General features: G+C 34.3%; 1 protein-coding gene across 1 annotated transcript; it reads right to left on the reverse strand.

Moving 5' to 3' along the window:
- Nucleotides 1-4,794: 4,794 nt before the first annotated feature.
- LOC114334492 (uncharacterized) lies at nucleotides 4,795-7,301 on the reverse strand. Its single transcript, XM_028284536.2, has 2 exons — nucleotides 6,522-7,301; nucleotides 4,795-5,693 (listed from the first exon to the last, which is right to left on the reverse strand). The coding sequence occupies exons 1-2, from the start codon at nucleotides 6,966-6,968 to the stop codon at nucleotides 5,109-5,111; spliced, it is 1,032 nt and encodes a 343-aa protein (XP_028140337.2). The 5' UTR covers nucleotides 6,969-7,301; the 3' UTR covers nucleotides 4,795-5,108.
- Nucleotides 7,302-16,374: the final 9,073 nt, after the last annotated feature.

The raw sequence follows: 16,374 nt of genomic DNA on the forward strand, positions 1-16,374 counted from the left end.
TGCTTCGGGATATGACGGATGTAGTTGTACGTTTTGGGCTCCAGATGATGTAGGTAGGTCCTAGAGGTTTGCCATTTTAATGTCTTCAAGTAGTCGTTGTGGTCTTGAATACAGCTGCATTATTATCTTAAACTGGTTTATTACACGTGGTTGTTACCCACCGTCGGCGATGAACAGCAGGCAGACCCCTTCCGAGAAGAAGAAATAAAAAACTGAGCATGTGGCTTCTTCTTCTTAACGTGCCCTATCAAGTCCACTTGACGTTGGCGATTAACATGGCGAAACTGTCTCTGTCTCGAGCTATTCTAAATGGTTGTTCTGCTTTCTTTATTCCTGTCCACTCCCGGATATTCTTCAACCAATAGGCCTGCTTTCTACCAAGTCCTTCGATTTTACCCATCATAATAAGATGAAGAATATTATACCGGCCTCCCCTTACTACGTGTCCAAAATAGGCTATCTTTCTATACTTGATGTTATCATGCAGCTCGCGGGCAGCATTTGCTCTCCTAAGGACTGCCACATTTGTCAGCATAGCCGTCCATGGTATTTTCAGTGTACGTCTGTGCAGCCACATTTCAAAGGCCACATTTTTAATGTCCATGCTTCGAGACCATACAAGAGGACTGACCAAATGTAACATTTAATCATGCGCTTTCGAAGTTGAAGTTGCAAGTTATCATTACAGAGGAATGACCTCATTTTTAAAAATGTCGTGCGGGCTATCTCGATTCTGCATTTTATCTCTTTATCTGGATCTAGTTGTTCAGTAATATGGCAACTATTTAGATATTTAAAACTAGGTACTTTTTGAATTATATGACCATCAACATATTTATAACCGTGAATCTTGATGGGCCAAAGGGCTAAATACCATGTATTTTGTGTTTGAACAGTTTATGTTTCGGCCAAACTCTCTTCCCACTGTGTCAATGACGTTTAAAAGGTGTTATTGTAATCCATTCATATCATCACTTAAAATAACTATATCGTCTGCATATCTGATTGTATTTATCAGAATTCCATTAACTTTTACACCCCATTCCAAATTATGCAGTGCTTTCTTAAATATTCTATCTGAATATAAATTGAATAACAGTGGGGACAGTATACAACCCTGTCTGACACCTTTTTCTATTTTGCATATTTCTGTTGATTTTCCATTTATGCTAGCTGTCGCTGTTCTCCGCCATTATAATTTTTCTATGATTCGTACATCTTGACTATCAACTCCTTTATACTTTAATATTTTAATTAATTTGTGATGTACTCGATCAAAGGCCTTATCATAGTCAATAAATACAGCAAAGACGTCTTTTCTTTGATCTCGGCATTTCTGCAATAGTACATTTAGTGCAAAGAGTGCGTCCCGGGTTCCCGGTCCATTTCTGAAGCCAAATTTTGTTTCATCCTGGTCTTCTTTACATTTATCTCTGATTCTACTGTGGATGATACGTAGAAAGATTTTCAAAGTGTGGCTCATAAGGCTTATCATTCTATAATCGCTACAGTTTTTCGGACGTTGTTTTTTTGGTAGGGTTATGAATTCGGACTTTAACCAATCTTCAGGGATATAACCAGTCGAATAAACATCATTGAAAAGTTTGACTAGTATTCCAATGTTTTCCTCATTTATGAGCTTTAACATTTCTGTAGGTATGTTGTCAGGACCAACGGCTTTCTTGTTTTTTGCCAATTTTATAGCATGTAGTATTTCTGATTTTAGTATTTCTGGTCATTCACCTTCATCTAAAGTCTCCAGTTCTTCGGATCCATCATCATTATACAGTTCATTTATATAATTATACCAGGTAGTTCGAATTTCGTGATCGTCTATTATCATTTTTCCCGATGAATCGGTTATAGTACGTGGAGTGTTCTTATGATAAAGACCAGCTACTTCTCTAACTTTTTTAAACATATTAAACGTATCATGTTTTTCGTTCAACTTTTCTAATTCCTTGCATTTATCCTCCATCCATTTTTCTTTAGCTACCTTTTTTTGCTTAATTATTTTCTGTTTTTTTTTGTATTCTGTCTTGTTATGTGGCTATATTCAGGATTTGTAGCTCCAATTCTCAAACATGTTATTGGTGACATCAATTTCTATCCTAGGTTCTGGAGAAGATTGCTCAATATTTCATGTGGTATTGTTAGACAAAAATTAGATAAGAGAAGACGTTCTGACTAATCTACGTGCTGGAAGTACTTAATTATTTATTTTTATACCTAAATCCTGTTTTATTTAGAAGGTCATCAATTACAGCTTTACTTGACATCATCTACCAAGCAATACTCCACGCAAATGCGAATAAGATGAACAAAATATTAATCGTTACAGATTCTATGTCATCATTACACGTAATCAGGAAAATATACACGCTGCATCCAATAGCTTCACTAATAAAGGAAGAAATATATTGCATACTGAAGATTTAAGTATCAAGTTTCTCTGGGTCCCATCACCTTTTGGAGTAGCAGGTAACGAAGCAGCAGACCGAAATGCCAAAGAAGCCATAAATAATAACAGCATTCCCATGGAAACTGGAACAATAAATGGAAATCCACACCATCAAAGCTTCAAGAGATAAAAAATAAGGTTGGACCATGACAACCACCGGAGGTATCCAGACGACAGCAAACAATTTATTATTTCCCGTTTACGACTTGGACATACCCAGTTTTCTCATGAACCTTTGCTTAAAAAAGAAGAACCTCCAATTTGTTATGAGTGTGGTTCACCCCTTACAATGAAGCATGTGCTAGTGGAAAAGTTTGAAAATTTAAATAGACATAGAATTAAATACCATTTAGCAAAAAATCTTCCCAGATAACACAAAAACATCTTAAAGAAATCTAAAAGATAACTTACTAAAGATATTTTAGACGTCTTAAAAATGTCTGGTATTACCGGAAAGATATCTTTACGACGTCTTAAAGATGTACGGATGTTACAAATCCTTACATCTTAAAGATGTCTTTTTTTGTCTATTATTAAGGTGTTTAGGATAACTTTCTTTTTAATTTTTTATGAAATATTTTAAATCAACTTTTAATAAAAATAATTAGGTTCTAAAAATACCTTTATTGCTATTCAAATTTTACATGCACGTACTTAAAATATTAAAAACTAATTTTTATGTTAATTTTTTGTTATTGATTTTATAGTTTCCGTCAAATGCTCTTCTTAACCATAACTGAATAGCTGATTGTGCTTCTTTTGTTGTTTTTACTAAAGTTGCTTTTAATGCCTCTAAAAAAGGTATCTACGAACATTATAAAATGTGGAATAAGCGTTACCAATTATCAGATTGGCAATTCTGGTATCACAAAACTTTTGCTTGTCTTTTTGTCCCAGCCAACTGTACTGTAAAGCTTGATCATTGCTAATAATTAATTTTCCAACTCTTGATAATAATTCATAGGCTTTTGATCCTCCTACTTTAACGAGCTCCGATACCTAAAAAATATATTTTATAAAGCATATTATTGTTAAGGGAAGCTGTTGAATTAGGAGACATGCATTTACTCTTGGTAACAAACTTAATTTTTTAATTTAATTATATAACAATCTAAATCTAAACCTACTGCATTATTAAAATCTGTGGAGTCTTCTAAATATCCCTCAAATAAAACCATATCTTCATCACAAGATATGGGAAATACCACTGAAGTCACTGATGTGAAAAAGCGTTTGTTTGGAGTTTGTCTTTTAGCTACCAGCTCTTGTCTTAATTGTTTTACTAACCTAACCTAACTTTTAAATTCGTAATTATAACCTATTTTTAAGAAAAAAATGTCTTAAATATGATGTTTCAAAGATATCTTAAATTTGGCGTTTTAAAGATATCTTAAATTTGGCGTTTTGAAGATATCTTTTAAAAGTCTCAAGACATTAAGACAATATTTGGTTCTAAATAAGATATCTTAAAAACGACCTGTGCTGTATGGGTTAAAGACATTTTAGACAATAACAACACTAATAAATTACTTTTTTATCTAAAAGACTGTAATCTGCTCAACAAAGTGTAATCAACTTTTAACTACTATCCTGCTAATAACCTTCTTAGGTTGAAGCGGATTTTTGTAAATAAAAAAAAGAATTTCTTGTCACAAAATTATGTTCTTAAGACGCGTCCACACTGGAGCAACATTTTCCAACATAATACAACAAAAACTTGTTACAACATAAAATGTTTATATTTGTTGGAATATGTTGTGTTGCGTTGCATAAAGTTGGTGTTGCGATTCAACACAAGTTGTAGTATGTTGTATAAATCCGTTTCTAGCGGTAAAGATCAAAGGATAATATGAAACAAAGTGAAACATTTGTCAACATTGCTTCGATGTGGACGGATTGTTGCGAGTTGAGACCTGTTGCAAATTGAGTGACTAGACAGTAGACAGACCGCCGCGTCTATATTTAGTGATGGCGTTTAAGTGGACTTCGGAGAATTGTTTAAATTTAATTGAAAATTATAGACAACATCCATGTATTTGGAATCCTAAAAATGTTAAATATAAATGCAGAGAATCAAAAAATGATGCATGGAATGCAGTTTGTTCAGCTGTAGGGTGCTTATCTCAGGAAGAGGCAAAAAGAAAAATCCGTAATTTGGTGGCTCAGTTTTATAGAGAGAAAAAAAATATCGCAGCATGAAAAAATCTGGAGCAGGCGCTCAGTTTCATTCCAAGTGGTTTGCCTACGATGCATTAGTATTTCTTCGAGACAAAAACAAAGTCCGCCCATGCAAGGAAAGTGAAGCTGAGAACGTGGTAAGTAAACACACAATGTTTTTAGATATTAACTTTTCTGTTATTAATTATTCAAACAAATAAATAGGCAATTTCAATTTATACATGAATTATAATTCAATAATTATTCTGCCACGGCACCATCCCCAAAGGTGTAACGAAAAAATCTGCAAACTCTTGCCTAATATCTTTTGCTTCAGTTGATGCATTTCGTGCAACTTTCTTGTATGAAGTAAATGTATTACTCTGAGTTTCTCTTCTCCACGATCCTTCTAAAACACGTCCTGTATCTTTATCTTCACCGTCATATGTACCTGGGGGATTGTAGGAATTTTTAGATCTTGAACTATTCCTTAAAAATTATGCAAGTAAATGCAAGCCATAACAACAACTTCTGCAGTTTCTGGTTCTAAAAGTAAGGGTTTTCTAAATATTCTAAAAATCGAAGATAACATTCCAAAAACATTTTCTGATATTCTTCTCGCTCTACTGAGACGGTAATTAAATATCCTTTTGGGAGACCCTTTGTCCTGCGCCCCAGGGTAGGGTTTCAGTAAATTTGGTGATAATGGGAAGGCATCATCCCCTAAAAATACGTGAGGGACTAATTTCTCACGTCCTGGTAAAGAGCTATATTCTGGAAGGTTGAGTTTGCAGCGAGTTAATAGTTTTTTGAATAATGTATTTTCGAAAACTCCTCCATCAGATATTCTCCCTTGGGAGCCTACATGAAAATACAAAAATCGGTAATTAGCATCCATTACGCCGAACAGAACAATGCTAAAAAACGTTTTGTAATTGAAGAAATCACTTCCACTGTTTTTTGGTGCTTGTATTGCAATGTTCTTGCCATCCATGACGCCTACACATTTTGGAAAATTCCAAAGAACACTGAAACCATTAGTAATTGTTTCCCATTCTTGAGCAGTTTTAGGCATCTGAAATACAAAGATATTATTACTTATGCTAAAAATGTAGATCACTGTAGTGTTTACATTTTATACAATGTATTTTTATTTTCAGGATGACCTTAATGACTCTTCCTCCGAAACGGATTTAGATGATTCACAAGTAACAGATTGTGATGAAGGTGGAAATGAGACCCAAGAATTTCAAGATGCAGAAAATGGCAACGAAGGCATGAAAGACTTGTATAACGATGGTTCTCAAAACCCATCAACATCTAACGCTGCTTGTGAGAAGCCTTCGGAGCCTCTCAAGAGCCTCGTAAAAAAACCGTGGAAAATCCTTACAGCACAAATCTTGATGAATTTAAACACCCTAATAAAACTAGACGTGTCACACAAACACTTACAAGAAAAATCGATGATAACGCTCGAAAAGAAGAGGCATATAAAATAATTCAAGACATACAAAATAAAAGACAGCGAGACAAATTCGATGTATTTGGAGAACATATGGCGTGTAAAATTAGGGATTTGAATACCACCTGCGCACAAAATATTGTAGAACATCTTATAGGTAATATTTTGTTCGATGCAAGTATGGGTAAATATGATTATGGAATGCCACAATCAACTAACACATATGAGCCAATTTTATCAATGCAACCTTCCACGAGACCACAATCACATTCATCGTATTGCAGCACACCAGCTATATCACCAGCGGAGACATACATACAAAACTCTTCAGACTCCTCTACTGCTTTTGGTTCCTCAAACATTCTCGCAGAGGCATTTCAATTAAGTAACATGTAAAACTTCTAAAGTTATCAATAAAAAAGTACAATAAAGTTTACTTACCTTAACTTGGTCTTTAATTGCATTTACTAGCGCAGCACATACTTCTGGTACTATCTTTGAGATAGCTTGTTTCGAAATCTTAAATAAATACATCAAGCTGCTGTAGGAATCTCCAGTTGCCAGAAAGCGCAATGTTACAGCTAATCGTTCTTGTGGAGGTATAGCCTTTCTACAGTTAGTATCTGGTTTTCTTATCACTGGTGCAATTTTTTGCAGCAAAAATTCCATATCTGAACTACTCATGCGCAAAAAATTTTTGAAGCACCCATCGGTTCGAAGTTCTAATAAAACGTCATCTTTCTTTAAATCCGATAATATTTCCTTTCCACCATATTTTTCCCTTTTCTTCAAACTTGGACGGACCCAACATTTACGCTTCCGTTTTCGTGAATCACCACACAAAATTAGAAAGCACGCGGTAGCAGTTAATAAGTCTTCCTCCATCATGTCACAAAACTACAGCAGTATGGACAGAATGTTGTACTCAACTGAATTTGTGATTCAACAAGTTCAAACATTCATTAACATTGTTGCACTAGTGAGGACAGTTTGTTTTATGTCAAAAGTTTAATAAATTAAACATTTAGCAACTTGTTGCAACATAAAATTGCTACAAGTTGCCAAATGTTGCTCCAGTGTGGACGCGCCTTTACACATGACAAAACAAACAACAAAAACTATTTTACATCGCTTGTGGATATCGCTGGATACTATTACCCTTTATTTAGTTTACAACATAGTTTAACAGCTTTGAAAGTTGATACTATTGCCTTTGTTTGATGTCACATAATTACTTGACAACCAAAAGGAGAAGTGTGATAGTGTGAACACTGCATGTAAAAACAGCCTTTAAAACGTGACTAATATAAGTTTGTAGCATGTACTTTTGTTTTATTGGCGTTGAGCTGCGATATCTCTTAAAATTTGCGTTGCATTATAATCATTTTAAAGTTAATTAAAATAACATTTCGTGATGATAGTAAAGAACGTCAATAAGATCTAGAAATAATTAAAAAAAAGTTTTATTAACTATTGTGCAATAACTGTAGATGTTTAGAGATATCTGAGTAATTTTGCTTACAGACGCCAAAATTATTAATTAGATTTTTATTATTACCTCAGGGTTATTATTCGAGTTCAGAAATACCTTTGTCTCTATCTTTAGTGTTCCATATCAAATAAAATTAGAAGGAAGTAAATACAATTCAAATCTGTTGAATACAATTATTCAGTATAGTATAATGGTCAAATACCTTAGTAGTGATGAGAGAAAGTACTACAAATATGTGAATAAGAACAATCTGTTGCAGAGGCTCTGACTATCATATGGCGAAAAATACAATGTGTGAGTTTTGCCGTGTTTAATATTGCCTTCCATGTTTGTCGGTTCGGTGCCACTATTTCCCATTGTCTCACTTCCATTTTCTCCAGATTCATATTTCCACCTTTTTATAGGCCTTCTTACAGACCCTCTCCCATCTGGTAAAGCACAAAGGCGTTCCCATAAGTACATGTATCACAAGTCCCACTCCTCTTAGTCTATTGTACTTTTTATATCTTACTCATTTTATTTAATTTAATTTAATTTTTTTTTTATAGAAAACCGTTGTTTAACGATATTACAAATCGACACTTCATTAAAACCTTAAATAGAGCAAGGAACAAACATGGTTTACATCCAGTCCACAAAAATAAACTAGGGTTGGCCACTTCTCAAAACTGCACTTGCGGGGAGTTGGGTACATTAGGGCAGTGGTTCCCAACCTTTTTCCCTCGAGGACCACAAGATCTATAAGAAAACGTCTGCGGACCACATGATTTTATAACTAGGTAAATTAAATTGAGAACTAGAGAAATATATTTTAAATCCTTTAATATACATTGTATTAAGAGTAAGTAATTAGAAAAAAAAAACATAGTTATAGTCTTAATATAGTTATAGAAACATTATAAATCTATTGTAAAACGCTTACAAAATATGACACTAAGTCTCTCAGTGACTTCCTTGGTTTTGCATTTTACTGGCAAGATCTTCGATATTTGGCTTCAAAGAGGTCAAACTCAACCTGAATGGAGCATCCAATTTCAACAAACTGTTACGATGCTTATTCTTAATAACATTTAGTGTTGAAAATGCTGTTTCACAAAGATATGTAGAATTGAAAGGAAGTAGAATTTTCAAGGCTTTTTGGCTGAGGGTTTGGTACTCATCAAGTAACTTGATCCAAAAGCTTGCAATATTGTCACATTGTATTTTGACAACTTCAAGCTGAGGATCAGAAGATATCTCAATAAGTTCTTCCTGTTCATTAAGTGTAAGATCAATATCCTTGAGTGGTAAAAAAGGATTTGCCACCCACAAGTTTTTAGAACTGACGTCAGAACTGGCAGGGAAATAGTTGTCAAAATACCCTTGAAGCGATGCTATGTAAGCCTTTACCAAAGATGACAGCTGTTCTTTATTTATATTCATACCTTCCGTTTATTATAAATTCAGAAAACAGATTAAACATAGCAAAAGATCCTTTCTCTACTTCAGTTTGCCATAACTTTAACTTTTGTTTGAATGCAGCAATTTTTTTCCACAGATCGAATACTGTGTGTGAGGGCCCTTGAAGACCAAGATTCAGCACATTTATAATTTCAAATATATCAGTCAAAAAAGCAAGTTTAGCCACCCATTGTCCATCCCGAAACACAGCCGCTAGTTCTGGATTGTTTTTGTCAAGGAACATACAAACAAGTTCATAAAATCTGGCCAATACACGCCCTCGGGATAACCATCGTACTTCAGTGTGGAGGAGAAGTTTGGAATGAAGCGAGCCCATATCATCACAAAGCGTAGCAAACAATCTTGAATTAAGAGCTTTGCTCCGGATTAAATTCACAGCCTTTACAACTGTAAGGAGGACTTCATTGAGTTCAGGACTCAACTGTTTGGTTGCTAGCATTTCTCTGTGAATAATGCAGTGTGTTATTTGTACTTCGGTTCCCGCTTCTTTCAGTACAAAACTTTTAAGGCCTTGTTTGGAGCCTGTCATAGCAACCGCGCCGTCAGTACACAATCCAACACAGTCTTTCCAAGATAGTTTATGCAACTTTAAATACCCATCAACAGCATTAAAAATGTCCCGACCTTTTGTATGACCTGGCAGTTCAATAGATGTCATGTATTCTTCATTTAATTTCTTTTCTTCATGATCAATGTATTTTACATACACCAGTAAAATTGCTTTATTTGTAACATCGGTAGACTCATCTAATTGCAAAGAAAACCACTTAGATTGGTGAAGCTTTATTATGAGTTGGTTTTCAACATCTGCTGCCATCGATTCAACTCTTCTAGTAACTGTATTATTTGATAGAGCTATGTTTTTCATTTTTTTAGCTGACTCTTCACCAAGTACTTCTTTAGTGGCTTCAAAAATACAGGGTAAAATTAAATCTTCTCCTATTGTAAATGGTTTTTTGCTTTTGCTATTTTCAATGAAATTAAAAAAGATGCTTTTAAAGCAGCCTTATCCTGAGAAGAATACTGTTTCATTACTTGTTTTGCATTTTTAAGCTGAGTTTCCTTGCGCTTGAAAAAATCCAATGGTTTTTGAACAAGTTCTTTGTGTTTTGTCTCAAAATGACGCATGAGTTTGGCCGGTTTCATAGCTTCATTGCATAAAACCTCTGAACATACAACACACTAAGGCAAATGAACATCTCCATCTTCTTTAACAGTAAATCCATATTTTAAGTATTCTGGGCTGTACTTACGATTGGCTGGTTTTCTACTTTTAGGTTCACTTGAAACAAACCTGTCACTAACACTCGTACTAGCACTAGGTCCGGGTTCACTTTCATCATGTGCTCTTTTTAAAAACTTAAACAAATTCACTTGATTACTCATTGCAGTCTCTCACTCTGTACATACGGTACGTGACACTAGACACTACGACAGACAAATGGCCATGGAACTCAGGAGAAGGTAGACAATGCTGGGCGGGGGTGCGGCTACACAGCGGCGGAGGGGAATGACCGAGCTTGAGAGTGGTGGAAGCATGTGTCCGCCCGACCCGCAGTGACTATTAATAGCCTACCCTCTCCGCGCTCGCGCTGTGCCACTGTCACTCCACGCCTAACATCAGCAATAAAAACAGCATTACTCATGTGGCATACTTTCATAACAAACGTATCTCCGAGGATGAATGTCTCATTATATAGCCAGTAAAAACATTGTTATACTCGTATTGGTGAAGAAAACCGTGAATTATAAGACGTACTCTGAAACAGCCCGCGGACCACACGTAAACTCGGCGCGGACCACAAGTGGTCCGCGGACCACGGGTTGGGAACCACTGCATTAGGGCATGTGATTTTCGATTGCGCAAACTTCCAGATGCTGAATCAACAGTTATACAAGAATCTACAAACAGTAGGAGTTACTCTCCCAACCAATTTAAATTCTATTCTTTGTACACGTAATATAAATTTGTATAAAATTGTTTATAACCACTTAAAAAATATGAAAATTGGTATTTAAAAACAATATAAAAAAATCCAAAAAAATATATACAGCGTGTCTACTTAAGTTGTAAACATATGGGAAACTTTTTTATTATCAATTTTACGAAAAAAACTTATTTTTCACAAAAAGTTCTGCATACTCTAGAACCTATGATTCAATTATCAGATATCAAATTTTATCAATAATATACGAGGTATGTCAAAAAGTGTCAATTTAGTTCAAGAGTAAAGTACCTTTATTTCTCTGAGTATCGAAAATTCTTATTATGAAAAGTTGTTTGGAATTAAAACTTAAGATCAAATATGTAGTTACATGCTTCTAATTAAAAAAAAATATTTTTCAAATTTTTCTCAAATTTATGGATAGGTACTTAACTTCGTTTTTATTTATTACATATATGATAACTCTTTTATTATTAATTTTACGAAAAAAAGTCTATAAAAGCTCTGTATGTCGTAAGACCTAAGATGCAACCATCATATATCACATTTTATTAATTTTATACGAGGTATGTCAAAAAATATGAATTTCACTCAGGAGTAAAGTACCTTTATTTTTCACAATATTGAAAATAAATTGTTATTAGAAAAAGTTGTTTAGAATTAAAAACTATGTTTCAATATGCAATTACGTCCTTCTAATTGAAATATTGTGAAATATAAAGGTACTAATACTAATAACCGAAATTCATATTTTTTGACACACCTCGTATAAAATTAATAAAAGTTGATATAATATGTATCATGGTTGTATCGTCGATTTTAGACCATGCTGAGCTTTTTATGAATAAAAACTTTTTTTTTGTAAAATGAATAATAAAAGAGTTATCATCTTTTTTTAATAAATAAAAACGATATCTGGTATTCATAAATTAGAGAAAAATTTGTAAAATATTTTTTTTACAATTAGAAGCATGTAACTGCATATTTGATCTTAGTTTTTAATTTCAAACAACTTTTCATAATAAGAATTTTCGATATTCAGAGAAATAAAGGTACTTTACCCTTGAACGAAATTTATATTTTTTGACACATCTCATATAATATTGATAAAATTTGATATCTGATGGTTGAATCTTAGGTTTTAGAGCATCTAGAACGTTTTATGAAGAATAATTTTTTTTTGTAAAATTAATAAAAAAGTTTCCCATATATTTCCAACTTAAGTAGACACGCTGTATATAAAAAAAGCAATAAAAATAGAATAAAAATAACAAAAACAAGAAATAAATAATAAAAAACAAAAAACAACAAAAAAAAAAAACAAAAAATAATCACAAAAAAAATTGCAAAGAAGGTCTAAACCTCCCAGGTGTTGAATCGTGTTTAGGTCTTAGCGCTGAAGAAAAAAATTAATATCCATTAGTGGTTTAGTATAAGTATTTAGTAATAGTGTTTAATATTAGTATGTATTTGTAATGTAATGTATGTACCTACATAATATATATGTAGGTATGTATTTATTAAAATATAATGTATATCAGTTAAAAGTAGGAAATTGTGTCCATGAAATAGATAATAAAAAAAAATTGAGCTGGCCAATTGGTTCAAACCAAGGTCATACATCTAAACACACACACAGAGACACACATATCTTACTCGATTTTTCTTTCCGAACACAGACTCGTTGTTGTGTCTATGCCTACATTCGTTTGCCTCGCTGTCTCTGCAAGAATTTTACAATCCCACACCAGCAATTTATTTTTTCGTCCATGTTTCGCATCTATACGCGACTACTGGTCATATTATCTTGATTTTTGCACTTCGTGAAAGAAGTTTTGACTTCATTAGATGTTGCATTGCAAAGAAAGATCTGTTTCCCGCCATTATTCGCGTTTGAACTTCTCGTTCTACTTTGTAATCATTGGTAAATGTTGTTCCCAGATATTTAAAATATTTAACCATTTCGAAGCTATGACCGTTTATAGTAAAATTTTGCCTTATTCGCCGTCGTTCTTGTTTTTAAACGTTTATCTATTTTGTTTTGTCTTAATTTAAAATTTATATAAATTTATTGAAATAGGCTTTCTCTATAAAACTCCATCTATTTCTGCTATGTGCCTCTGTTATCTAATTGGTCGCAATTCTTTTGAGGTTGTAGGTCCATCGTGTTGGGAGTCTTCTCCAGCTCCACTTGTCAGCCCATGATGCTAGCCATATATTAAGACTTCCTTCTTCTTCCAACTTTTTAAATAGGTTCAATGCATGTTTTAATTCGGTTTTTAGCCTCAATTGACATTGTCTAACGATCTTTTCCTCGGTAGTCCCAATGATCTTCTTCCATTTGGCGATTTGTCTCTTGCTATTCGTACTATTCTATTTTCTGTCATTCTTTCTATGTGTTGATTCCATTCTATTTTTCTTCTTTTTGTCCACATGTTTATTTCTTCTATACCACATCTCTCTCGTATTTTCTCACTTCTTAATCTGTCTCTTAGAGTTTGGTTTGTTATTTTTCGTGAGACTTTCATTTCTGCTGTTTCCAGCTGTCTTTGTGTTTTCGTCGTATCTGCTCTTGTTTCCGCTGTATACGAATTTATCGGTCTTAATCTTGATTTATATATCCTGGTTTTCGTTTCCCTTGTGAGGTATTTGTTTCTCCAGATTGTGTCGTTGAGACATCCTACTGCTGTGTTCGCCATGTTCACTTGTTTTTGTACTTCTTCTTCCACTTTTCCGTAGCTTGACAGTTTTATTCTCAAGTATTCTCTTTCCATCACTTGTTCTATTATTTTGTTATTTACGACCAATTTAGGTAGGTACATCGTCTCGATTCCGCTGATACCACTATCAATTTAGTTTTCTCTGTTGAGATCACCATGTATATGAGAGCCGTGTCTTCGAATTGTTTTTAACCTTTGTAGGTCATCTTCATTTTCGGCTGTTATTATGGTGTCATCGGCGCAGCAGATTATCTTAATTTCCTTTTCTCCCATTCTATATCCTCTCCTTTTTTTAACTTTATTTATGATTTTATCGATTATCAGATTAAATATTCATGGGCACAGCGAATCTCCTTGTCTAATGCCAGTTTTATACTTGATATATTGCGATAGTTTTCCCTTACATCTTACCATAATTATGTTTATATCTTTATATATATTCTTAATATATATTAATACCTAGGGCATTTTTATAAAAGATAATCTTAAGATTAACCAATTACAATTAAAAGGTAAAGTTTTCAATCCTAATAGCGACATTAATAATATTGAAAAAGATTAAAAATATTAGTATTCGGTCTTGACGGTCCAGTTAGCTGGGGGCTCAGTCGATCGACAAGTTTAGTGGATTTGCGATTTGCGGTCGCTGGTTCGAGCCTCAGCTAGGTCATGAAATTTATAAAAGGCCAACGCCATAGTATAAAACTCAATAGAGTCTACGGCTTGGTCTGGAATAAACTGGCGTCTGATCGGCCTATGGAGGAGCGGTACGGGAAGGGATAAGGGCTTCCGGCTTGGTGATACTCCTCCATAGATCCCTACCGAAGGGCGTTGACGCCTAAGAACGGTGTATACATACTAAAAGATTTTTAAATTGAAAACTTATTGGTCAATTTCCCTGGTGACACCTCCAAGGCTTCTACAATATGCAAGCCAAATGGATGCTGCAGTGAAGACAAAAGGTAAGGAATTCTACACTATGCAATTCACAACCCCCCTCTGCAGCTTGGTAAAGTTCCAACGGAAAATGGACCTAGTTACTCTATAGGAGTAATACTAATATAAAAATAAAAATGTATACCATTTTTATTCAGTTGCAATGCGAAGGCAAAACAATCTTATTTTTGACTTAGAATACGGAGCGCAGTCCAGCACTCTGAATCGACGATTTTCGACTTTTATTGGAGTCTCATCGGAGAGACGTAGGCCTGCTAAGACTCCAATAAGAGTCGAAAATCGTTTATTCAGAGTGCTGGACTGCGTTCCGTATTCTAAGTGAAAAATAAGATTGTTTTGCCTTCGCATTGCAACTGAATAAAAATGGCATACATTTTTATTTTTATATTAGTATTACTCCTATAGAGTAACTAGGTCCATTCACGTCAGTTGCGGTGTGGGGGATGAACTCTCGTTGTTAGTCACTTAGAGTATGGAGTAGCAGGCCTACGTCTCTCCGATGAGACCCCAATTAGAGTCGAAAATCGTCGTTTCAAAGTGCTGGACTGCGCTCCATATTCTAAGTGAAAAATAAGATTGTTTTGCCTTCGCAATGCAACTGAATAAAAATGGTATATATTTTTATTTTTTTATAATTACAATTATTTTAAACAAAACTCAAACTTAAGTATATAAAAAATTATACTACTCTGAAGAACCTGATGGACAATATTTCTCCACTCACTTCTATTTTGTGCTTTTCTTTTCTAGTTCTTCACCTTCACGTGGTTAATATAAGGTCTTCCTCCGCTTTATGCACCTCGTTCTGGGTCTACCTCTTCTTTTGAGACCGATTAGTTTTCTGGTCATAACTAGGCATTCTGTTCACTACCATTCTTTCTGCATGTTCCAACCATCTGATTCTTTGTGTTTGGCGAACCGGGTGATGGTAGGTTCTTTGTACAAATCAATAATAATTCGTTGTTGGTTCTTCTCTCCTACCCGTCTTCTGTCTTCCGTACTCCGAATACGCGTCTCAATATTTTCCTTTTTCATCTTTTCAGAGCATCCTTTTCCTCATTGATCTTCTTTAAATACCGTGCCCAAATTTTAGGCGTGGGTAGCTTCCATGACAATTTGCCGATATCGTTCTCGATCTTGCGCCCCATTAATAATTCATCTGCTGATAAACCAGTCCATTGACGAAGGTTTCGGAGCCATGAATATTTCTTTCTACCAATTCCTCTTTTTCCGTCGATCCATCCGTTGAGTATTAACTGCAGTATCCTGTATCTGCATCCTCTCATTATAATATGCTCCAGATATTCTAAGTTTTCTCTTTTTAATCATCTTCATTAAGTCACCTTTGCCTTGACCTACTCTGTTTAAGACTTCTCTGTTTGAAATGCGTTGAACCCAAGATATTCTGACCATTCTACGGAATGACCGCATCTCAAAGGCTTCTATACTTTGTTCAACATGTTAACATTCATGATCCAGGTTTCACATCCATATGGCAATACAGGATACACATACCATTTTAGGAAATTGATTCTTATAGTCCAGGAACCGAAGCTTTTCACCTCGCAATTTTTACAGAATGGATCGATTTGCTTGAAAATTTAAGAATAAGTAGTCAATAGTCTAAGGATCAAAATCTAAATGATGCCAAAAGGCGCTTTTACTATGGGGGTGGTTGCCACCCCATCTCGGAGGAGAAATTTTTTTATTATATTTTG

Source organism: Diabrotica virgifera, chromosome 5 (assembly GCF_917563875.1).
Source record: "Diabrotica virgifera virgifera chromosome 5, PGI_DIABVI_V3a".
NCBI classification, from domain to species: domain Eukaryota; kingdom Metazoa; phylum Arthropoda; class Insecta; order Coleoptera; family Chrysomelidae; genus Diabrotica; species Diabrotica virgifera.

Coding starts and splice junctions, on each gene's coding strand:
- LOC114334492 (XM_028284536.2), bottom strand. CDS start 6,968: ATGATGGAGGAAGACTTATTAACTGCTACCGCGTGCTTTCTAATTTTG. Junction 5,694..6,521: donor CAATTAAAGACCAAGTTAAG/GTAAGTAAACTT, acceptor TTTGTATTTCAG/ATGCCTAAAACTGCTCAAGA.